This window comes from Astatotilapia calliptera, chromosome 3, assembly GCF_964374335.1.
Source record: "Astatotilapia calliptera chromosome 3, fAstCal68.1, whole genome shotgun sequence".
Lineage (NCBI taxonomy): Eukaryota > Metazoa > Chordata > Actinopteri > Cichliformes > Cichlidae > Astatotilapia > Astatotilapia calliptera.
Genome location: NC_137424.1, coordinates 43,667,319 through 43,692,304, shown reverse-complemented (window position 1 = coordinate 43,692,304; position 24,986 = coordinate 43,667,319). Strand labels below are relative to the sequence as shown.

The 24,986-nt window shown below is 40.9% G+C and overlaps 1 protein-coding gene across 1 annotated transcript; it reads right to left on the bottom strand.

Annotated features, from left to right (window-relative positions):
• Window positions 1-7,460: 7,460 nt before the first annotated feature.
• Window positions 7,461-24,365, bottom strand: mmp14a (matrix metallopeptidase 14a (membrane-inserted)). The gene is made up of 10 exons (XM_026162239.2): window positions 23,932-24,365; window positions 14,438-14,586; window positions 14,104-14,226; window positions 13,617-13,924; window positions 13,308-13,469; window positions 11,861-12,000; window positions 11,217-11,355; window positions 10,936-11,086; window positions 9,474-9,589; window positions 7,461-9,303 (listed from the first exon to the last, which is right to left on the bottom strand). Exons 1-10 carry the CDS (start codon window positions 24,013-24,015, stop codon window positions 9,005-9,007), a joined length of 1,671 nt encoding a protein of 556 aa, XP_026018024.2. The 5' UTR covers window positions 24,016-24,365; the 3' UTR covers window positions 7,461-9,004.
• Window positions 24,366-24,986: the final 621 nt, after the last annotated feature.

Here is a 24,986-nt window from a genome sequence, read left to right as displayed (position 1 = left end):
CATCTCTTTACAGAGACAAAACATCCAGGGAGCCGCAGGTGAAAGTCGTCAACGCCGAAGAAGAATGACCAGCGTGCTTTGAGCTTACAGGAAGGAAAAGTTACTCAAATAAACACTTGTTACAAACCAAGGTACGCAGAAGAGCATCTCTGAATGCACAGCATGTTGAACCTTGAAGAAGCAGGGCTACAGCAGCAGAACCACACTGCTTCAGCCACGAACAGGAAACGGAGGCTACAGTTTAAACAGACTCATCAAAACTGAACAACAGACAAACAGACAAATGGAATGAAAAGCTCCACCCTGCCTTATATCAACAGTTCAGACTGCTGGTGTTGTAGGGTTGGAGATATTTTCTTGGCACACTTTGGGCCTCCCAATACCAACTGACCATTGTTTAGACACCACCGCCTGCCTGAGTATTGTTGCTGACCATGTCCATCCCTTTATGACCACAATGGACCCATTTTCTGATGGATGCTTCAAACAATTGACCTTTTTATAACCCATAACCAGTCAAACACCTCTTGACTTTAATGGGGTTTAAATAGTTGGCTATTCAACCTTTTAAGACAATTCTGTGAAGATCATTACTTGCTCAGCACACGCCAGTAACGTCCTAGATTTTCTGTGTAATAACATGGTTTTATTTTTTAACTATGCCAACAAGTATACATAAAAAAATGAACAATCCAATTAAAGGAAGTTTGTTCCCATGCTACAGTATTGTTTGACCTGTTTGTGGTGTTGACCGCTATGATGCATGTTGACTGAAAACGACGCAGTGCTGTCGTACACTGTTATAGGTGCAAAAATGCAAACAAAGAGTCATTTTAGCCCTCAGCTGGGTGGTTGCTAGGCAACACGCTAACATTGTTTTTTGTAATGTGTAATTTGGCTTTTGCAGACAAAACTGAGACTGTCATGAAGTTAAAATCACAGAATGCATTCATGAGACATAACATAACAACTTTGACATGACACACCATGTCATAACCCTCAAACTGGCTTCTTGAACATGACAATGAGTTCACTGTATTCAAATGACCTGCACAGTCACCAGACCTCAGTCCAGTAGAGCACATTTGGGATATGGAGGAAAGCTTTGATTGCAAATTTTAAATTCCGATCAGTTTATCTGCTTTTCTTTGGCTGGGCACAGATATGGTTTGAGTGAGCGAGTTTCTGTCCACCACTGAAAACCAGCAGAACGAGAAAAAGGAGAGACAAAGAAGTGGTACTGAAGTTTTAGAGTAGAAGTCATAATGTAGGTCACCCAAACAAAGTCCCAGGTTGAATTGCAAGCAGCTGTCCTGGCCACTTCCTGCCTGGCATGGAGAAGGAGTGCTGAGCCCGATGGTTGGTCTTGCCCCGCCCAGCCACACTGTATGAGCTCAGCATTAAAATGGCTGACAGACAGAGACAGAGAGAAAAGGGAGGAGAAAGAAGAATGGAAGCCAACATGGCTGCCAGAGGTTTCATGTGCATCCTTCTCTGTGACCGGACACAACTTTGAGCAGATGCTTGGCAGTCAATTCTGCAGCAGCTCCAAACAGACATCCAAACTGGTTCACAAAACAAAGGGAACAGAGTGAAAGAATGTGCTGCTTGTCACAGTTTGTTTCCTTTATTGCATTTTCAATCCCTGCAACTTACCAGCAACATCTTTCTCATACATTAAACACAACTGTGTCCTCTGAGTGTCTGCCCATCAAGATGGCATCACCTCAAAAACACAACTGATTCCCAGGCTAAAATATAGAGCTGTCTGGGAGCACCACCACAGTTTCCCTAGAACTGCACAGGACATATGCAGTATCATTTAAAAGGAGCACAGGGAGAAGACACTGTTAATCTGACACTCTTTAAAGTAACTGAAGCCACATAACTACTTGCAGTATGCAGTGGTTCTTAACCTGGAGTTTTAGATCCCCACAATAATTCAAAGGAGCTCTGACGAGACTAACAGGAGGAAAAACCAGAAAAATGTCTGCTACACAAAATGTGGCCTTGTTTCACTGTTGTGAATTCTTATTTAATAGGTTTAATTGTGAACTGCTGGTGAGATTTTCTGCTGTAGTGTTTGAAGTTTTGGATTTCTGCTTTTAATTTCCTGATTATTCTACAGTGAGTCCTTGTTTTATTACCCAGTCTCTGTTTACTTTATGGTTGTTTTTGTGATGGGCTTTGCTCTATGTGTTTACTGATGTTTTGGTGTTAGGGTCAGTAACCATAGTCATAATTTCTGTCTCAGTCTGTCTATGGATCAACCCTTTGTTTTCTTTATCATGTGTTATATCTGCGCCTCCTTTGGTTTTTCCCTGTCTTACTTTGAAGGGCTGTTTTCTTTGGTGTCCTGGGTCAGTTTTGCTTCCTGTCTGTCCATCCTGATTGCCTGATTTTTGTTGCTCGTTGCTAACTGTTTTCACCTGTGTTCAATCTTCTGCGCAAATTTCCATTCTCATATTTTTCTTTCATTTGGTCGGTCCTTCCAGTTTAGTTAGTCTTTGTTCTTGCTTTGTCTCCATACCTTGGATTTCCCCCCTCCCCTATGTTTTTGACTTCATTTTGGCCTTTGGTTTACTTCAAGGTTTGTTTTATCTCCGTAGACTTGGGTTTCAACCATTAAAGCTTACATTTGTTCATGACCTCTGCCACTTGTGTCCTGTGTTTGGGCCCCTCCAATCTACTAATCATAATAAATTAAAGGTTACCATTTATTCTTCAGATCTACCCCCCCCAACACAATTGACTTTTTTATAACCCATAACCAGTCAAATATCTCTTGACTTTAATAGGGTTTAAATAGTTGGCTATTCAACCTTTTAAGACAATTTTTTGAAGATCATTACTTGCTCAGCACACACCAGTAACGTCCTAGATTTTCTATGTAATAACTTGGTTTTATTTTTTAACCATGCCAACAAGTGTATATATATATAAAAAAATGAACAATCCAATTAAAGGAACTTTGTTCCCATGCTACAGTATTGTTTGACCTGTTTGTGGTGTTGACCGCTATGATGCATGTTGACTTAAATGCTTGTTGACTGAAAACGACGCAGTGCTGTCGTACACTGTTATAGGTGCAAAAATGCAAACAAAGAGTCATTTTAGCCCTCAGCTGGGTGGTTGCTCGGCAACTCGCTAACATTGTCTTTTGTAATGTGTAATTTGGCTTTTGCAGACAAAACTGAGACTGTCATGAAGTTAAAATCACAGAATGCATTCATGAGACGTTGTAGTTGCATGAAAGCAAAAAGGAAAAAAGAGGTAATTTTAGCCCACTGGTAGGTAGTTGCTAAACAACATGATGAACTCATAATGTCTGATATAGATAAGGACCTTGAGGGGCCTAGGAGGTACCTGTGTGCCACTTTTAGCAGCTCAACTCTTAATCGTGTAGGAGGAGTTTGCGGACAAAGAAACAAACAAACAGACAGAGCTTTTGTGTTTTATAGCAAGATAAATGAAAAATCAAAATGCAGCTGCTTTCCCGAAGTTAACTTGCTTCTGTTATTGCATCTGTATAAGACACATTAGAAACTTTAGGATAAGTGCACGGGTAACTGAAGCCTAATGTTTTGTCTGCTGGAACAGGAAGCATTCCCACACAGCATCTACAAATCCTTCACTGTTCGAACAGAGCAGCAGCTGGATAAGTCGACAGAGTGCGGGAGAGAAGTCCACTGAGACAAATGGAAAGAGCAGGTGACAGAGAGTTTAGCCAGAGGAGGAGGAAAAAGGTCGAGCAGATGTGCAGAGAAAAAAAGTGGAAACTGAGGGGTTAGTCAGGTTACTTCTGTCAGGTTTACTCCTGAAAGTGAAGCAGAGGGTCTCATTCAGTAACACACAACCTTTGCATGACAACAGGTTAGTTAATGAATTTGAGAAGAGTAGAAACAGAGAACCAGTGTGTGACAAACTACACACACCTCATGATTCAGTTGCTTGTAGATCCACCAATAACAGCGATGACTTAAATACGTTTTTGTGTCTCTCACATCACAGTGGAAGAATTTTGATCCAGTTACAGTTTACAGTGTTGCTTCTGTTCATTGAAATTTGCAGTCATTTATGCAGAGCTCTCTTAAACTCCCACCTCAGGATTTCAATCAAGCTGTGGTTTGAACTTTAATCGGGCCATCGCGACACTTTCATTCTTTCTTTTTTCAGCCATTCTCTTGTTAATATGCCTGTGCTTGGGATTCCTGTGATCACTGACCCAGTTTGGGCAAATATGGCCTCATGTTCGACTCTTTGCAAACAGAGAAGTTTGTGGTTGACTCAGTGACTGCAAGGTGGCCAGGTCCCATGGCTCCATCATGCCTCTACCACTGCGCTGACAGTTGGTATGAGGTGTTTGTGCTGATATAGCATTTTAAAGAGGGTATACTTTCCTTTTACCGCGACTGTAGGTACCACATTTATGCAGAAATGTACTTCACGGTGGGCCGCTACTCTGTAACGTCCCTGCTGAATGTGCATTGCTGTCTATCAAACTTTACCCCCACCTCTTTCATTATGCTCTTTTTGTTTAGAGTTTTGTTTACAGAACATTTAACAGATTAAAGACCCAAATTTCCCCTCCTGATATGCTGGCGTGCAAAACTGAGGTTTATAATCACGAGTTTGCATGAAACCTGAGCCCAGAGTGTTGCTGCATAAATGCTGGATGTGTAAATAAACATTGTTTTTTCCCTAACAAGTTTACAACATGCAGTGATTTGTCAGTGTTGTGATGACAGCTTCTTTCTCCAGAAAACAATGACCCCAAAACAGGAGAAATGCAGCTTTAAGAAGCCAACGATAGCTCGCCTTAACAAGGAAGTGGTGCATTACATGGACTATATTGCTCTTTTTACTGTCTTTTGTTTTCCTTAAAAACAACATTAAGCTAGTTATCAAATTACAATCTAAAATAGATAAGGCCTGAACAAAATCTGCATTCATAAAGAACAAAATGCACAAACAGGGCCGCAGATAGAAGTGCTGAAAACTAAAAGTAAAACAGGCGAGGTCAGAGTCGCTTAAATATTCTCCTTAAGTTTGTGGTTAATCCATCATTATTGTTATTTACCATTTGCTGTTGTGTGGATGTGAAGGGTTAAACCAGAGAGGAAAAAAAGGGTAAGGGGGGGAGGAAGAAAGAGCAAAAACAGACCAGAGATACTTGTGGTAAGAAGAGGAGGGGTGGTTCGAGTCTGCAGCCTCATAAAAAGAAAAATTTTGCAGCGGGTGAGGAAATAAGAGGAATTAAGGGACGGGGAGGAGGCTGCTTGCAAAAAAAAATGTTTTTGGAGAGGAACTTGCAAAGGGAATCATATCCCCAAACCTATGAGATAATTTCTGGCCATCCCTTCCCTCTTCTCAGCTGACTTACTCGCTTCTTTTTCTTGTTTTTCTTTCTGTAAAACTGTTTTTATTTGCGTGTTTAATGGCATGTTTTAAGAGAAACGTTAACTTTAAATGTGAACACACACACACACACACACACACACACACACACACAAAGAGGTGCAGCATCCACACACACGCATGTGCAGGCTGCAGCTGATGTTTCAAGAATACCAGATGCTCGGCTGGAAAGCGTTTCTCTGAAAAATGTGACCGTTCCATCATTTTTTCCAGCTCGTTCCTCGACACATGACTGCCGACTTCGGGTCCAAATCAACCAGCGGTGTAACTGTATCCAGACGGCTCCTCTGCAGCCCTCCAGCAGCTGCACCAGGCTCTCCTGCAGCAGGCTCAAACCTGGTGAAAGCCCTTTATCAATTCAAACGTGACACATGACCTTTGACACATATCTCTCTCTGTCTTTTCTCTTTTTTCCCCATCTTTGTTTTCGTGCCGCTCTGCTTATTAACCCTTTCTCCTCTGAAGGCCCAGCACTGCGCTGTTTTCTCTGCTTCTGAAGGTTGCAGAGAACACTTACTGTAGGTCGAGGTGCTCACGGCTAGAGCTTATATGGATACTTACAACAGATTTTAGATGGTTGTGCACAACGGAAATCAGACAGCTTTTTTCACTTTCTCTAAGGCTGTGCATGAAAACACAGAAACACCGCAGTAAGAGCGTAATCACCTCAGTTCAGTTCTGATGACTGTTTTTGTCCCACACAAGAGCATATAATGAAACGAAACACAAAAAACCCTCCTGAATGGAAAAAAAGGAGGAGAAAACCACAGATGTTGATCTGGAGACAGCAGAAGTTGAAACTGAAGGCAGCAGGAATGATGTAACCCTCCCAAACAACCAGTTTTGTCTATAAGAAAGACAAATTTAGTAGGAGACATGGCAGTGAAATAATATGGCATCAGCTGGCACACATTTTGATTGCTGTTGTCAAACCTTGTTTACTGACGTACCTTTAAAGCCGGTCCAGATGGACAGGATGTCAAACTCCCTTTGCAAAGGGGGCCAAATAGAGTTCAGCTCGATCTTAACTATTGTCTTATAACCTATAAAAACAGAGTGGTCCCCTTTCATTCAGTGTAAAATGTAACTATGAATTTAATCAATGCCATGTTTTTAGAAAAAGAATCGCAATATCAGTAATATGTTACTGAGAGTGTCGCATTGCGCTTTGAGTAATGCCCTTTTTTTTTTAACCAACCAATAGTAAAATAAATAAATGTTATTCAGTAAAAAACAATAAAAAACACAAGGTTCCATTTTCTGTCATTTAAGAGTTTATTTAGTTTACTTTGGTATATTATGGCAGGTCATGCGTCTCTTTGTCAGTTAAATATTCAGTATTTTCACGTTTTCCAAAGCCTTCCCGTGGGCTTGATTATACTGTGGGTGAAGCATTTTCTAGCACTGTGGTCATATGTTTGACACACCTGACTTCACCAAGCCCACCTGGTGATGCTCAGATGTGGACTTACCATCAGTGATCACATTCAGCTACCACTAAATGAAGCAGATCTCATTCATCTGGTGTGACAAGCCAACAATGTCTCTTGTTTAACTGCACTGTAGGCCTGAAATTTCAACCTCTGACGCTGATCATTTACATCTTTTCATTCATAATTTTCACCAGATACTTAAACTGTAAACTAGCATCTGCTGAGCTTATTAGTTTAACCGTACTGTTTGATAACAATTTCATCTCTTTAATGCAACAGATCATTTTTTGTCATTAACTTCCTTTATTTATATTTTGACCGTTTCTGCTACTAAATCACATCTCTGACTAACTTCACAGCTCAGATGTCTTCAGATCCACTCAGTGCTTCAGTTTTTGACCCTACTTTACCTACAAAAGTGTCCTCTGGGTTACATTTACCTTTTACTCGAATGGCTAGTAGCTACACACTTGGCATTTACTGTAAACTTTTGTTTTTCCGGTATCACTATTAAGACTGTGTATAAGTGTGGCGTGCAGAATGGGGAAATGTAGAAAAGAGTTTAATTCCACTCGATCCGATGAAATATAAACGTGAACAGGCAGGAAAAAAAGTATTTGTTCAATTTTATTGATAAAATCATCATTATAAATATAATTACCATTATCATTGTTATGAATTAAATCAATTTATCTTTAGATTTGACTGGTGTAAAAAAAAAAAAATCAAGCACCATTCGCATTAATAAATAGAGTTGCTTGTGCCAACATCTGGGTTATTTTGGGTATTACAATAAAAAAATATCCCATATCTCACATTCACCCCCCTGATCTGAACTAATTCTTCTCACACTGGATGTAAACTGGGATTCATTTCCATCATTGTCACGTTATGCCTCTGTCCAGCAGGACTCCAAATGACAATGCGCAAAAACAAAGAAAACCAAAAGTATTCAAACTTTTCCAAGAGAACAATAATAACAATAATCATACTTATAATAACAAGAATTTCCATGAAAACAATCATAATTAAAAATTGCACCATGTTGTAGCTCTGCTCGTATTTAACATTACTGTACTTCAAAAAAAAAAAAAAGAGATAAAGCATCACATTTAAAAACATAATCTTTACCATCTGACTGCTTGCACTGAGTTTGGTTTGCAAGTTTGAGTGTAAGACAAAATCCTTCGTGTTCATGTTTCGGTTTTTAGACTCGGTGTGAAGCCTGAATTACAAACCCACGTGTGTGCATGTTTAAGCCTGCATCAATCAAAGCTAACACTGTGCACAAGAAATGTGCTTTTACATAGCGAGCCACTACATACAGTTACAGGGAATACCGACTGCATCAAGTACCTTTCATTAACAAATAGGAACATTCACCCCCATAAACACCAATTTTAGATTTAAAAAAGCTCAGTTATTGTAAACGTTGCAAAACAGAATTAGTACTTTGTGTCATTTGTGTTAGAAAATATTGAAATCTTGGATTTATTCTCAGTGCTGTGGATGCTTTAAATCACTATTATGTACTGAGGTCATAGTTCCCTTGTAGCCTTGTTATTGGTTAAAAAAGAAAAGAAAAAACGAAACACTGATTTAAGAGGAAAATGTCATGTTGAAACTTTAAATCTCCCCCCTCAAAGTCCCAACACTGTTACCAGAGACAAATTTCTTGGTAAAAGTCAAACAGAAACACAGTTTTCAGAATTATAAGTGAGTCAGACAGCAGTTCAGGTGGAGTCGTCCAGTTAAGGGTAAGGATGGGATGAGATGGGGGACAGAGGGGAGAGGTGGGAGGTTAAGCTGCTGATGAGGATGAGTCTTTGTATATCTCCCTCCTCTGTGTGAGACTGCGGGTATTTTCTTAATCTCTCAACACACAACAGTACACGTAAATAGTTAACATACAAATATACATTTTCCTGATTTCAGTTTCAAGGGCCTTTATTGTTTTGTTTTCCCCTTTTTATGGCACTTACAAACCACCCAAAAAAACTTTAAAAAATGTCCCCCTCCTGTCTCTCATTTCTTCAGGTTTTTCTCCAGTTTCTCTCTTCTTCTTCTTCCCTCTCGATTTCCATCCTCGCTCGGCCCTCGCTCCGTCTCTTTCTGTCCCTCTGCGGCAGTCTGTCAGCTACCTGCTGCTCTGTCTACACCTTGTCCAGCAGGGATCTCTTGCAGTAGAGGAGGCGTCGGGGCGTGCCGTACTTCCTGAAGAACAAAAGCGCTCCCAGGGTGATCACAACCAGCACCAGAAGGAGGACGGGGATCACCACGGCCAGGGGATTGGCCCAGCTCTCCGAATCCGACTCTTTGCGACCCTTCTTGGGGTCCTCGTTCTCGCAGCCCATCCAGTCTTTGAGCACGGACTTGGGGTAGCCGGACTCCACCTTCAAGTACTGGTTGTTAAACTTCCAGTACTTGTTGGCTTTGTAGAAATAGGTGTAAGCTGTGGAAACAGGGTCCGAAATGGTCACAGAAATTCTTTAAGTGTCAACAATGGAGCTGCAATCTAATAATTTTCATTCTTAAACTAATTCTGAGACTATTGTTGTTTCAGAAATCTAACCAGTGCATCTGAGATCTCAAAAAGAAAGCAGCAAATTAAAAAACCCTTACATCCATCTTCACTCATGATGGTTGCTTTGACGTTATCTGGTGCACCGGTCCACTTGCTGATGGGCTTCGGGTAATCTTTGTCCACTCTGCGAGTCTTCTCGTTGAAACGGTAATATCTGCAAATGACGGAAACATTAAAGACAAGAAATAAACGGCCTCGGGTGGGCACCTCGAGCAACAGAGGCAGAGCAGAGGACTCAAACTCGAAATCATATTATAGGCAGTAGTCCTACATCGGGCTTTAAAGGGTTGCTCCATCTCTTTACAAGTGGGATTTTTTAAAAAAATATGGCCTCAAGACGTGCAGATTGGTGGCCAATTAAAGGAAAAACTTGAGCCCTCGAGGCAATGACGAAACATGTGTGGTTCTTCCAGGATTTCAAAAGCCCCGTCCACGAGGCATGAATGATCACTCACTGGTTTGAGCGAAAATATGACAGTGCTGTGAATCATATGTTAACGCCTTTTAAGCATCTCGACCCAGTTAAGCATGTGTGGAAGATTTTGGACTGGCATATAAAAACAGTGCTCACCATCAAACACAGGGAGTATCTTTAGAGAGGACTGTGCTCCATCCCTGCAGCAGAGTTCAGGGACTCAGAGGTCAACGCTTTGCTGTTCACACAGACGTCAGCGGCCCAACACATTACTGAGACGCTTCATGGTGACTTTTCCCCCCCTTTAATTAGCAAACTGTTTGTATTCTATCATAAAACCAATGTTAGGTCTGGAATTTGATCTTTTAAGATGTCTCGGAGCTTTGATGCAAGTCAGCCCTCACATATTTCCTCTATGTTGTTATTAAAAAACAAAACCTACTGTTACTGCTGGGGTAAAAATCAATTCTCATGCCCATCTGCAACTGTGTGTATGTTAGACAGCATGAGAGTAGCAGTGCTTATTTTTAACAAGTTCACAGATGAGCTCGCAAAGTGTTTATGCCCACAATCCTTTAACTTACATGTTTGAAACATGTTACATGTTCAACATAGATCCTTTAACTGGAATACATGTAAGTGTGTTACAAAAGCACAAGGTAAAACGTTAAATTTTACTGAAGCTGGTTAAATTACACTTCCTTGATAGCTATACATTAAGGTATATTTTCCTTAATGATTGATTATTTTAATAAATAAAACTTTGATTTGACATATTTCTGTTGGATTTTACTTAAAGTGATTCATGTTTATGAAAGCAAATCATTTTTTTAAGTGTACAAATACTGTTTTATGAGGCTTCACAGTAAAACCCATTTCATGAGGATATAACAAGAATTAAAAGTATAAAACGATTTTTTAAATCAATCTAACACCTAACATTACATGCAGATTTGAAAAGAGGTTTGGTATGATATAAAAAGTTACAAATACCTTAACAGATAAGGTTGCATATATTGTGAGAAAGGTTTCTTCTCATTTAGGAAACAAAATAAAACAAATGGGGAATAAAAAGGAAAACTCACTGAGAGTCTTTGAAGAAGTACGTCTGTCCTGTTGGCGTGTAGAAGAGAGCGGCGTCGATCTTATCTTCGGGCACACCGGCTCCCAGTTCCCTCAGGCTCTTTGGAGAGTCCTTGTCCATGGTGGACTCACTGAAAACCCAGTATCTGCTACCTGGAAGTTAAAAAGAACAAAGATTGAAAACAGACCATTTCGGTCAGATTAGAGTGTAGAACACATGCAACAGCTGCAGCGATGCAGTCATCATAAATCTGATTCTTCACTGATCCCATATGGAACCTACCCTTGAAGAAGACAAATTTTCCATCATCTCTCTCGTAAGCGGCATTGATGTTTGATGGTAGGCCTTTCCAGAAGTGGCTTATGAGCATCGGGTAGCCAGGCAGCACCTTGTGGTTGCGCAGACGCCAAAACCACTTGTCCTGAAAAGATACACGGGAACCGATCGACCCATTAAACAACCAAATCATTAATAATTAAAACTTCTGAGATTACCCAAATGTACCACTGAATGACATAAGAAATGTAGTTATGCCCTTTTGCACATCTTCTACAGAGAAAATAACAAAGATTTACAGTTTAAAGTAAACTTTCAATCAAATATATTTAATCTCCGTAATATTCTGGATATTATAATTGAGCTATTTGTATATATAAGAGCTATTTCTTATATTGTGTAACTTTGTGATGTAGTGTATTATTTCATTTAGTTTACATAGTTACTATTATTACATTTTGTAACCTTAGGGATAAATAAAATATTCTAATTCCGATTCCTCTACAAGCTGTAGTCAAGATTCCCAATATTTCTAGCATCGATTAAAACGTTGATTTTTCAGAGTTAGCCCTGATTGTGCATTTTTATCTGCTGGGTTATGTTATTGAAAACACAGCACTCTCCCAACTCAAAGAAACCGTCTTTTGTACCTTAAATACAAACTTTTCCCCTCTGAGGACAGCGATGGTGTCAAAGTGTCCATCACAGACGTCAGGGCCGTGGTCTGGCTTGTCGGGATTGGAGGGTTTAGTGGGACGAGGAGGAGGAGGAGGAGCCCCAGACTTTGATCCTATGATCAGAGAGAGAAGTGAAACATGCTTAATTTGCAGGACCGCAAAAAAAAATTAAATCTATTTTTAATTATGCTTAGAACTTCTTTTTGCTTTGCTACATATTGCAGTATTTAAAATGATGATTTATTGCACTTACTCAATATTCGTCTTAAATTTAACTAAAAAAAGAACAATGCTGACACAGTGAAAGAAGGTTTTGTTATTTAGACATATTTTTTCAAGGACATTGTTTTAATTGTTAGGTTTTACTTGTTAGCGTCGTATTGTGTAGATAATTCAGGGGGAGAGCCACGCAGTCTCGTAATCTTTGAGTTCAGGTGTTGCCAGTCCCATCGGCACAGGTGTATACAAACAGCCATATAGTCTACTTTACAAATTTTTATAAATGAATGGGTTTTTCAAAAGAGCTCAATGAATTTGAGAATGGTGCTGTAGCAGGATGCTACTTTTACAACAAGTTAGTTTGTGAAGTTTCTTCACTCCTAGATATTCCACCATCAGCTGTAAGTGGTTTTATTGCAAAGTGGAAGTTTCATGAATCACAGCAATGAATCCATAAAGTGGAAGACCACATGAAGTCACAGAACGGGCTCAGTGAAAAACACCCTGCAGACTCCATAAGTGCAGAGTTCAGGGCTCCTCTGGCATTAACATCAGCACACCAACTGTGCACTGGGAGCTTCATGGCATGATTTTTCCATGGTTCAGCAGCTCCCGTAGGTGCAACGTGTAGGCGGCCCAATTATTTGTCCATAAAGGGTAGTTTATGGATTAAGCTTGCTAGCATTAGCTAATTAAGAAGAACTCTAACTTTACATATAAATATGGTACCTTTTGCCTCTAAAAGCAGATTTTAAAAACTCCAGTTTACAAAACAGACAAGTGATGTCAAGATAATTGTTTACTTTTTACTTATAGGCCATGGGACCAATGGGGTTTCTTTGTAAAAAAGTGACCCAGTAGCCTCAAAGAGGGGAGTCTCATAAAGTATTAGTGTCACCAAAAAAGTTGGTTCATTAATCAATAAAGGGCAGGGATAGCTCAGTAGGTAAAGTGGTCGCCCCATGATCGGAAGGTCGGCGGTTCGAATCCACTTAACGGCTACCCTGAGGTACCCCTGAGCAAGGTACCGTCCCTACACACTGCTCCCCGGGCGCCTGCTTAGTGGGCTGCCCACTGCTTCACTGAGTGAATGGGTCAAATGCAGAGAAAAACAAGTAATTTCCCCATGGGGATCAATAAAGTATCCATTATTATTATTATTATTAAATAAATGCCTGCTTCTTCTACTAAACCAACGCACCATAAATTGCCTGGATTCCTCTGCGGTCATCATCAGGGAGCTGGAAGTTTTCGGTGTCAAACCATTGATAGAAGGGGGCCATGATGGCAGCGGGGTCGTTGGAGTGCTCTAGACCCAGAGCGTGACCAAGCTCGTGGACAGCGACCAGGAAAACATCGTTACCTTCAAAGAGAAGATCAGAATGTTGCCGAAAGCTCTGTTCAAAGTCCTGAAACTATCGTTTTCATGATTTCAAACAATCTGCAATACACAAAGTTTGTCTTGTCCTCTTCTTCTCAACCTTTCACCCACTTCTCTTCTTTCTCTTACCTCCCTGATCGACTGTCCCAGTGGTCCAAGGTTCAGCAAGGTCAAAGTGCGTGTCCCCACCAATGGCTGGACCGGGGAAGTAAGCGTGAGCTAGGAAACCGCCCTCGCCGTCAAACGGTGTGCTGTCGCCGTGGAATCCCTCTGCAAAGGAGAGCATGATGTCTGCGTACTTATCAGGTGAGCCTCTGATCTGACTGAAGGGGATCTCTCTGAAGGTGAGCGGGATGGCGCTCTCCCACACCTTGAAGGCCTTTCGAATGGCGTCGAACGTGGCGCGTTGGCCCACTTTAGGGGTATAGTTCTCTATGCTGGAGAAGCAAAGAGAAATGAATCAGCTTACATCAATAATAACAATTTGTGATTAGCATTAGTCACTGTGTTTTCTTGAGCTAGAACCCAGTACACTTCATATTTCCAGAATAAATCAGATTCTATATGCAAGTTGTAAAGTAAAACCAAATCACTGAATAGTGTGGTGAATTCTGACCTGAAGGTCACCTCAGACTTGTCCCACTTCAGACCCTGCACAGCATATCTCTTTCTCCTCAGGTTGCTCTTCAGCACTGGTCCAAACTTGTCAGGAACGCCACATCGCGGCCGTTTCATCGCCCTGGAAACACAAAGGTAACACTTTCAGTTTTAATCCAGAAAGTATGTGGACTCCTCTGAAGAACTTGTGGTTATTAAGTCTTTAATAATGGCAGTTTTAGCTTCTCACACAGCCGCTTCTATCCAAAAGTGTATAAAGAATGTGACAGTCCGCTATTCACCTGTAATAATCTGAGGCCAAGCTGTTATCTTTAATGTAAACCAGGACTCACTCTATTGTGTTGGTGTCTATGGAGCCAGTGACGGTCAGTCCGTAAAAACTCTGCATGGCGGATATCGCTTTACTGATGGTGTCTGGTGAGCGGATGGCCTGGGCTCTCACATCACCTGGAGGCAGGTAGCCATACTGCTGCAGCCAAGCCTGATGGAGAGACAGAGAGAAATAAATGTTGAATAAGACCTTTAATGCACAAATCATTTTCTGACTAGCTGGACTAAGCTAAACACTGATGCTTTACTGAAAAGAAGAACTGTCTTGTATGTATTTAGTTTTAGAAATTCAGTACTATTAACATGAGCATTTTCATTCAAAGTGGTGTAATTTTGTCATCAAGAAACACGTAACGTTTAGGTACAAATGAGACATGTCAGTTATGGAAGTTGCCCATAGTTTGCATGGAAGATATTAATTGGCAGACAACTGTAAAAAGTGTAAACTGGAAACAAAGACAATAAAAGTTGTATCTTTTCAGTGGTAAAATACTGGTACTGGTTGGCAAGTAGTTGGCAAGTGTTTGCAGACAACTCAGCAAATGTGGCAGTCACACCCAGCGACATCTAGCAACTATTCCCGAACTACGGAGGGAAAACACGTTTCCCTCGTGACCACGTGTTGCTGTGGGGGTTGGCGACTGCTAGTTTTTTGGCCTAAGTGACAGAGACCTTGATTGGTAATTTACTTTGTGATTTTTGAGTCACACAAATGCATGTTTTTCAAATTTTTTGATGAAATAAGTAACTGAAACATAAAGAAAACACAAATTGTAAAACAGACAATAAGATGGATTAACATATTTCTATAATGTAAGAAAGTTTGTGGGCACGCTGCTTTAGAAACACCAAAACATCCTTTATTACTGCAGTATTTTCATCTATGAAGAAAAGTCACACTCCCACTACGCGTAAACCTTAGAAATCTACTGATGCGTGAGTGTAGAGTAAGTGAGGAGTGTGCTCGAATAGGCATGCTCACAAAAAGGAAAACTTCAAGCTTGTAAAATTTTTTTATTTATTTGCTAAAATAATATTGTTGCTATAGGAGACTTTTATTTTCTATTGGGCATATAATTGCTGTTGAAATCTGTTTTACTTTCTCTCTGAGTTAATCAGACGGGCCAAAAACAACAGTAAAACCACCTGAAAACATCAAAAAACATCTTAGTCAACAGAAAAGAAGGGACTGGCCTCCCGTATGAGCCTGTGGGTGTTTGTCTACTTCAAGTCAATTTTCAGAGCTTGTTTGGACCTGCTTCTCTTAGTTCAGCTGTACATCACACATTATATGGCAGATAATGGGTGTGTGTGGGTGTATGAGTGGGTTTTTGTGTGCCATGCTGTCTTGCTTAACCTCCCTCTTCAGCAGCCAACACACGCTGAGGTAACTCAGCATGCTAAATTTATTGTCTTTTCTTCATGTGACTGTGACATTACCCAGTTTATGGTTTCTTTAAAGCTAACATCAAACCCTCAAATGTCCCCTTGATTTCTGCTGGACTTGTAACGGGAAACTTTGTTGTGGGGTCATAAGGAGGCATGAGAGAGGAATTGAAAGCCAAATAAAACACTGATGTCATCTTTGTCACAATGACCCATAACTCTGTCTAGACGATCGCTGCCAAATACAGCTGTCACGAGGCTGGAAAAAAAACACCTTCAGGAACATTTGGGCTCCTCAAAGCTTTAACTTTAAGATCCCTTTGCCACTGTCTGTGTCTATTGTCCTCCTCGCTGTCTGCCTATCTGTGCTCTTGCCAACCGAAACCACCACTGTTTATCTTTACACACTAAAGGTCGGTCTTTTCTTTCCACTGCTGGTGGTCAAAAACTGGGCCACTGTAATGGAGAAGTTTGACAATGGGGGAAAGGGGAGAAAAGTCAGATGACACCTTCGATGGCACTCCTACTTGCGAGGAGATAAAAAAATCAAAGAGCTAATAGGTAGTAGCTGACAGTAAGTAGTTGTTTACCCATTTGTAGATAGAAGCTAAACTAAATAAAAAGCTGAGCTGAGCAACCTTTACACTGGTTTAAGGTACTTCTTGAACGCTGCCTTGAATTTAGATGTAAATGAATGTTAATAAATTAACATGGTACATAGGTTGCCTGCTCAACCAGGTGAGCTAAAGGTTCACAGCCATGTATAACACACACGATATGGTAGACAGTGGGTGTGTTTGTTTTTATGAGTAGGTTTGTGCCACAAAAGATAGATGTATTAATCCTTTTATGGCAGTAATCTGTGCTTCTTGCTTTCTAAAAACTCCTCTGCGTAGATCTCTGCATGACACGGAAACAGCGTCAACATCCGTCCGTCCACAATTTAGTGTATGCCATCATGGACCACAAACTATTTTGATCAGGGAAATGAGGTCAAGGTTTTAACCATGTTTGGCTATAAATAGACAGCCTAATATGCATAATTTGAGTCAACATATAAAGGTCAAAATGTCTAACAAATGGTTGAAACAGCTAGCTAAACAAATAGCTAAATTGTTAGCCAATACAGAAAGTGCTAAAACTGCTCTCAAGTACCCTGGCGCATTTAAAACTGTATGGTTAAATAAATAAAAATGCTAATAAACATACTTGACCTTATGAATAAAAAATGAATTTTAACTAAAAATAAATTGCAATTGCAAGCTAAAAATATGACAATAGAAAACAAAATCGCTAACCAGGATAAACGGTTGAAATAGCTAGCTAAAAAAAATCTGGATAAGCAGTTTAAAGTTGTCACTATACTTGGCGGATGTTGTTTTATCACTATGTTCTGTTAATACTGTGATGACAGCAAACATCACAGCTGGTGTTGATAAAAGGTTCTTAAGTCAGTTTCGTGACATTTTAAAAAGGCTGTAGCTTTACATTTGACTATCAGATACTGGAGTTGTAGCTAACTCATCATCTCCTGACTCCCTTGTTGAAGCTAAATGCATCTTCAAGTGTGTGTTTCCAATTATGTATGTGCACACACAGAGTTAAAACAAATTTTTATCCCCACCACAAATTAAGCCAGTGGAATTACCCCAAATTCTTTCGTTAGCGTCATCTAAACCTCAGATATCTCTCTTGTTCCACCATATGTCCTGGTTTTCTCTTCAAGCCTGCCTCCAGCAAGTGAAGGGCAAACCATGGATGGAAAAGGAGCAACTGGGCAACAACTGGGCCATCCACAGCCTGTGCACACACAGCTACTGTTAGTCATGTGGTGGGCAGAGAGGCCAGAGAACAAGGTTCACTTATGTTAACCCGCAGAGCGACGACTTATCCCCCTTCTCCCTATCTTTGCATATTCAGTCGGATTATTTAAACATCTAGTAAATGTATTTTATCCTCTGACTCTCTAACACTAACCAACCAAATTTACTTTCTCTGCCTCTCCACTAAATACGACTAGTGTGCCCTGTGGCTCCAGTGCGGTGAAGCGTCTGCTTCTATAAAAACACTCTCTGCTCCACTGCATGAAAGTCTCTCCCACACTGTGAGGACCTCCACTTCTCTCCTCTAGTCCCAAACTACTCCACACACCGCCACCACCTCCGGTCGGAGCGCCAGGTATCCCAGCATGTACCTCGCCTCTGTGGAACTCCCTTACAGCCACCATCAAAGCTTCTATTTATTAAGATTTGTACATGGCTGGTATTGTTGACCTGTGGGTAGCCAATTACCTGGCTACACAGCCATGTGTGGTCAAAGTACTGCTGCTGGTGGTTGGTAAACACACCTTTGAGCCCGTGTAGTGACGTGTGGTCTGAACATATAATGCACAGAAACACAACTGATGCAACGTAGTGGAAAAGTTGGCAAAGCTGCACGATGTAGCTCCACTCTGTCGCTTTATCGATAATTAATCATAGATTGATTCAGTTGCCTAAAATGCAGTTCTTCCAGCTCCCATGGTGTTTTTGCTCTTCTTCTGTGTCATTTACATATCTGCTGGGCTTAGACTGATGAGGAAAACATTTCACTTTGGGGTCTGGCAGAACTGACGTGACATTTTTCACTATTTTTTTCTCCATTAAAGAGAGAGGACAAAGTATCCCAACAAATATGGTTGTGATAAGAAGCCAAATACTGAACCGTAGACAGATGGATGTTGATGTTGTTTCTCAGTACAACAGATCAACGGGTCAGACTGTTTCTTAAAAAGAGAAAAATGCAGATCAAATGATGGCAAAGTAGGAATTAAATGCATTTGTCGTCGTTTTTAAACAACTAGAAATAATGGGGTTAGTACACAGGCAAGTAAATAAAATCAAGAACACGTTTAAGGCGCTTAGGAGTTTGTTTATCTGAAATGATTTAATGGTACAATTAGCTCAGTAAGTCTAGGCCCAAAAAAGTGAAGGTATCAGTTTGACTCATTATTCTTAATTTTTTAAAAGAAAACTTTTCCTATTTTCTATATTCCAAGTGTCCAGGTGAACTATTTTTCAACCATTACTAGATTATGACTTGGTTATTCAGCACTGAAATGTTTGCTGGGGCATTGGTGGCGTCTGGTCACAGAAGAGTTGAAGAAAAACGCAGAAAGAACAAACTGCAACGTTTAAGTTTGAATCTGGATCATTGGCTTTGGCAGATGTTCTCTCAATGATATCCTGTAATTCCAACAATCTGCAGATTAAAGATAGAATTAAAATGCTCAGCAGCAGTTTTACCCTTCACTGTAAATTAGATGGCAACGTATTAAGCTTGAAGCAAGTCCCTGAAATTGAGGAAACATACTTTTAAAGCTCATAGCTGCTTTTTCTTCTTCAAAAACTCTCGAGTGCTGTTGGGAGTGTGTTTTTGATCGTTATCCTGCTGGAATATTCTTTTTCTGCCAAGCTTGTGGAGCCTGGCAGTCACCTTTTGCACTCATGCAGCCCCGTATCCCAGCACCTTAAACTCCCTGCTCTTTATATGCACATTTCCGTATAAACAGTTTTGGCACCAACTAAAGAAGTTTTTGCTTTGATCATTGTTAAAATCAGGCTTCATTTCCTCACGTCATAAAATACACTTTTGTTCATCGAAAGGCCAGAAGTACCAGAAAAATGTCCAGACTTCTGTGAACCAAGGTATTACAGACTCATTGCCTGGACTTTCTGCAGATCAATCGGGCTTCCAGACGCCCATTTTAAAGCAGAAAAAACCCCTGATTGTGAGGACGGAGTTATCTTGGCGTCATCTTATCAAAGGAGACTATTCATCGGGCTTCTTTTCACAATCTTTAGAAAAGTCTCACAGTTTTGTACCCAAAAGCATGCAAGGTTATTTTTCTGGGATGCAGCACACAGAGATGGACCTATGTGATATCCTTTGCAATGCCTGAGCTGTCACAGCAACTCATCCCATTCCCTTTCCATTGGAAACATCTGTGCTGAGACAGGATGCTCTTATCTTTCAGAGCTCAAACTGCAAATACTGGCACTGTGGCTATCGCCTGGTCACCACTGCTGCTTTTTTTGTTGGTCAGAAATCTTTATTGAAGCCAAAAATCAGATTTTTTTTTTTGTCATTTCTTTGTAAAGTCTTCCCCACATGGAGCCAAAATGCTGCCACGCAGACACAGCGGCACACTGGAACTCAAAGGTGCGGTAAGTTTTGCTTCTGTGATCACAGATTCTCTTACTCATTCTACTTTTAGGCCTATATTCTTCAATTTAAATACCATTACTGACAACAGGAACTTTTCCACTTATCAACACAAGATCTCTATTATGTCTGAACGTAGTTGCCCATCACAGGCCATGTGGGTGCACTCTCATGAGACTGGAGGTGCGCACACATACGTAAAGCCAACCACAACTTCCTCAAGATGTCATGAACTAGAGTTAAGAAAAAAATTCCAGGAGAATTTATAGTTCTTGAAGTCAAAAACAAAGCGATGAAGACACTTCCTCTTCAGAGGAAGAAGCATCATATGGGATTTTTTTTTCTATTTGTGCAATAAAAAATAGACAACAATAACAAGAAGGACAATGGTGTGAGTTTCACGGACATATTTATATTATAAACGATGCTAAATCACGCTCTTCTGTCCACTGCACTGCTGCTAAAACACTAAACGCTGCCTCTTTGACTTTTTTTGATGAAGACAAATTTTTCCTGTCTTTAAAATCTCAGCAGGAATGAGCGAAGAAAACAGACTGACCAGAGCAATGAGGGCAGCAGAAGATGATTTAAAGTGCAGAGTTACTTACATTAAAGAGGGAAAGGTAAAAGCATTAAGGACAGAGAGTGGGCACAGACACAGAGAGTGAGAGGTTAGGAGTATGGTTGAATTTAAAGTTGAGGGACTGAGTCAGTTGTTCCTCTCGCCGTGTGCCAACGGAAAAAACTGAGAATTCTGCTCATGAGCGGCTGAACCTCTCATTGCTTCAATTCTTGGCGTCTCTGACCCAGTTAGCACTCACACCAGCGCCGTGCAAAGTTTTGTCTGCTTTCATGTGTCTTCCTGGTCAAACAGGTCATAAAATGCACTCACCGGAGGTTTTGGTTATGGTGAAACACTATTATACTGATGCCCGACAGCTTTATAGAAATATTTACTGAACTGTCTCTACACTCTGCACCACAGCACAGTTCTACTAAAGTTCTCTTTCTTATTTTCAGAGGGAACATATTAGACTGTTTATTGGATTTTTGTTACAACTGTAGTTAATATTTGCACTGTGTGGACAAAAGTATTGGGAGACACCTCTGAATCTTTACATTCAGGTGTATTAAATCAAACATCTAGCCACACAGTCTGCTTTTGCAATAATCTGTGGAAGAATGAATCGTTCTGAGTCCGAGTGTGGCGTTGTAACGGGACGCCACCTTTGCAACAAGTCAGCTTTTGAAACTTCTTCTCTCCAAGATATTCAACAGAGGCTGATTATCAATGAATTATTGCAAAGTGGAAGCATTTAGGAACCACAACAACTCACAGTGCGTAAAAGTCACAGGCACTCTGCTTACTCAGTAACTGCAGAGCTCCAAAGCTCCTCTGGCATTAACATCAGCACCTAGACTGTGCACCAGGAGCTTCATGGCCGAAGCTGCAGCTCCTGCAGGTGTAACGTGTAGGTGTTTAATTTAATGTAAAAATAAAGGTTTTGTTCCAAAGCATTCGTAAAATGGCTGTTTAAAAATCGTTAATATGTCAAATAGTACTGCACATCTGGCCTTGAATCAGCTGTACACCTGAGACCAAAACCAGTAAGAGTGCAGTTTTAAACTGCATCTATTTTAAGTTAAAAATAGCTTAAATTGAAGCCTCCATTAGTGTCACAGTTAACTATTTTCTCTTTGATGTCCATATTCTTAGCCCGGTCAGCACAGATAGCCCCTCAGCTCTCTCTTGAAGTCCATCAGTTTCTCATTAGGCCTGGTGCAGCTGATTATTTTGACATCTCTTAGGTGACAGCTGCGGCCTGTCAAAGCAGCACGCAGCAGATCTCGAGCAAGGGCTTCCCTTTGATGCTACATCAACAGCGGCTCCAGTCAAGATAAAGGGAATTGAACCCAGATGTGTTTTGACCAGATCTGTACAAGCCCGCTGCTAGGATCATAAGACATGCGTCTCCAGATGGCAACAGGAAATCTCCAGATTTTTTTTTTAAAGTCAAGAATCCTGTTTAAGAGTCTGTTGTTTTCATTGCTGCCCACTTCCTCTGCTCACGGCGTCTAACTAAGCATTTTATTTAAGTCAAGAATCCATAGAGAAGGCAGAAAAAAGGGGGAGAATGAAAACAGATGGTGGAAGGAAAACTGGGTACTTCAGAAGAAGTGATTTAATTTTCAGAGCATAGGGGGAAGTCTTACTTCTCTGTTAGCCGGGCTTCTCTTTTCACTCAGCTTGGATAAATTGGGATTAGTTTGTCAGAGCGACGTTAACAAGTTGAGCAACACTGATAAACCACAAAATACCCGTAAACTCAGTATGAGTTACTCCGCCCACCCTCCCCAAAAAAAGGATCTTCAGCCACTTCAAGTAAACACTGATGTCACTCACTTGTTATTTTGTCTTTGCTGCTCTGGTTTTTCCACACTTGTTATTTTGTCTTTTGCATCTCATATCTTTCCAGCAGCAGTTTATTCTACTTTCTCCACACAGATGAGTCTCCTGTTTGATCACAGGTTTCATATACAGATCTTAGGTGATGTAATCCTCAACCTATAATTAAAACTTATCCTTCTTCTCCATCAGGGCTGACTGTTGTGTCTGACAGTAAAACTGTGTGCACAGCCTCCATCGCCAGACGTGACAGCCGAAATTCACCCGATCGTGTTTCTTTTTGCACTGAGGGTTATTGATACATCGCTACGTTGGTGTTTTCTAGCTGTGAGAGGCGACGCTGAAGTACACAGCCGTGTTTTCTCACTTTGTTTACAGACATTCATCACCGTGTTCGCCACGGGACAGCAGCCTGCGGCGTCCTATAAACTGTCTGACTTTGAGTTATCCACCTTGTCTGGCTTGACTCACACGCCAGCAACTTGTGGTCAGTGACTAAGGTCCTCCTTCGTGCTTCTCGTCTCCGCACAGAGCTGCAAAACACTCTCGTAAATTGAAATTACTTCTTTTGCACAATTGGGATGACTCAAATTTCACATTAAAATCTTTAAATGGTGCATCCTGTCCGTTATAGGAAGTGGATGGTAGACTGCAGCGTGCCTGAATGTCACGGGACATTGCACCATAAATGGTCACATAAATGTACTTTTGACCGATGATGTTATGGTAAACTGGAACTTTTAGTAGGTATGTTGTGCATAAATGGACTGAGACTACAACCACCCACGGTGCTTGAACTCAATTATTTTGGAGATCCGATGGCAGAATAAGTTCTTCAGAAGAAAGCTGCACTCTTCCTTAGTATTTCCAGGCTGCTGACACCTCTGTGCATCATGTCCGGCCTCACCAGCTTCCCATCTGTGCTGCCTGTGCAGGCAAATGAAAACCATTAACCCCCTCCCCCTTAGTACCACCACAGTACGCACCCCCCCCCCCCCCCCCCCACTTTTTTTTTCTCAGAACAAAGCAGCTCAGCTGAGATTTCCACACTGTACACAGCCACTGCACGGCTGGGTCTCTGCCACTTACTGCTGAAAACTTTTGACTCATGGCTTCTTTCCCCCTGGATGGAAAAATAAAGGTTGGGAAGTTCTTGGAAAAAAATGTCAGGCTGTTTGAAGAGGAGAAAATAAACATGAACTGGCGGCTTTTAGTGGAAAAAAAACAACTAAAAATTATAAAGTTATAGGGAGTAAAGGTCATTGGAGTGTCACAGTAATAGATTACTATACAGTTATTAGTAATACGTGCTTTAAGTACATGGAAACCTCAACTCTTCAAAAAAGTGAGCAAACACAGACAGAGTTTCACGAGTACTGTGGGAGGAAAACACACCTGAAAATGCAGACACGCTGCAGCTCGTATTGCACATGCAGAAATGAACGTGTAGCCTCTATAAATGTGCACTGCATAAAGTAAATGCACCTCCAATTCACTTACCTCGGCTTTTAGTACGTCTGCGATGACAGAGGTAAGACCGAAGCAGCAGAGACCGCAGGCCAGGGCGAGGACCCGGAGTATCATTGTGATATCTGGAGATTATCTCGGAGATTTCAGGAAGCTTTCACTCTACACAAATCCGTCCTGATTAGGGAGGACAAAAAAAAACAACTCCAAAACAAAATCGACTGATGCTACTCCGCGTTGTAAAACGTGGCACAAAAACTTTGTCGTATCCGCATGGACACTTTCAGGGCAGTCAGCAACTTTTACGCACAGAAACGATCGCAGCAGAGTCGGAGCCGAAACAACAACAAAAAGCAAAAGGCTGAAAAGGGAAAGAGAGATGCTGCAACCTAAAGCCTCGCAGTCTGACTCCCTTTCCCCTATAGCAGGACTACCTGTGGCGTGTGTGGACGTGGAGAGAGCGAGCAACAGAGAAGGGAAGAGGGGGGGCTCATTTTCTTCAAGGTCCTCCTCCAGTAAAAAAAAACGTCACGCTTCGCTAGGAAGTTCAATTACTACACTACTACACTTTTATTTATTTATTTGTAATTAAGGGAGTGATTACGAAAATAAAAGCTCCATAACCGAAAACACTGAGGTCGCACTCCTGATGCTTTTTCAGTATCAGTATGAAGCAGAAATGTTAATTTCTGTATTTGGAAGCTGAAGATTTGGGCACCGGCTGAAGTTAACATGTGCAGAAATGTCTGTCAGTGTCCCGAGTGAACACAAGGACAGCATGACGGTCTGGGTTTAAGGAGAAGAGTTAGGCCACGTTTCACGTTGTGTTTAAATGCGCATGCCTCACCCATTAACATTTAGCTGATTAAGATTTCCACCTAAAAGTCCCTGCAAGTTCAAAACAGGTAAAAAACAAAAAAAGGCTACACATGCAATGATTTTAAGGTCTCCTTTACATTTAGACTGTTACTGAGTGTGACTGAAGGCAAGATAGTCAGGCAACATTTCCTTCAGATAAGTTAGAAGGACTGGGAGCAACACTTGAGACTTTTTTTTCTCCCTCTCATAACTTGCATAGTTTCCAAACA

Coding starts and splice junctions, on each gene's coding strand:
- mmp14a (XM_026162239.2), bottom strand. CDS start 24,015: ATGATACTCCGGGTCCTCGCCCTGGCCTGCGGTCTCTGCTGCTTCGGT. Junction 11,356..11,860: donor GGGAAAAGTTTGTATTTAAG/GTACAAAAGACG, acceptor GTATCTTTTCAG/GACAAGTGGTTTTGGCGTCT. Junction 9,590..10,935: donor TACTTCTTCAAAGACTCTCA/GTGAGTTTTCCT, acceptor CGTCATTTGCAG/ATATTACCGTTTCAACGAGA.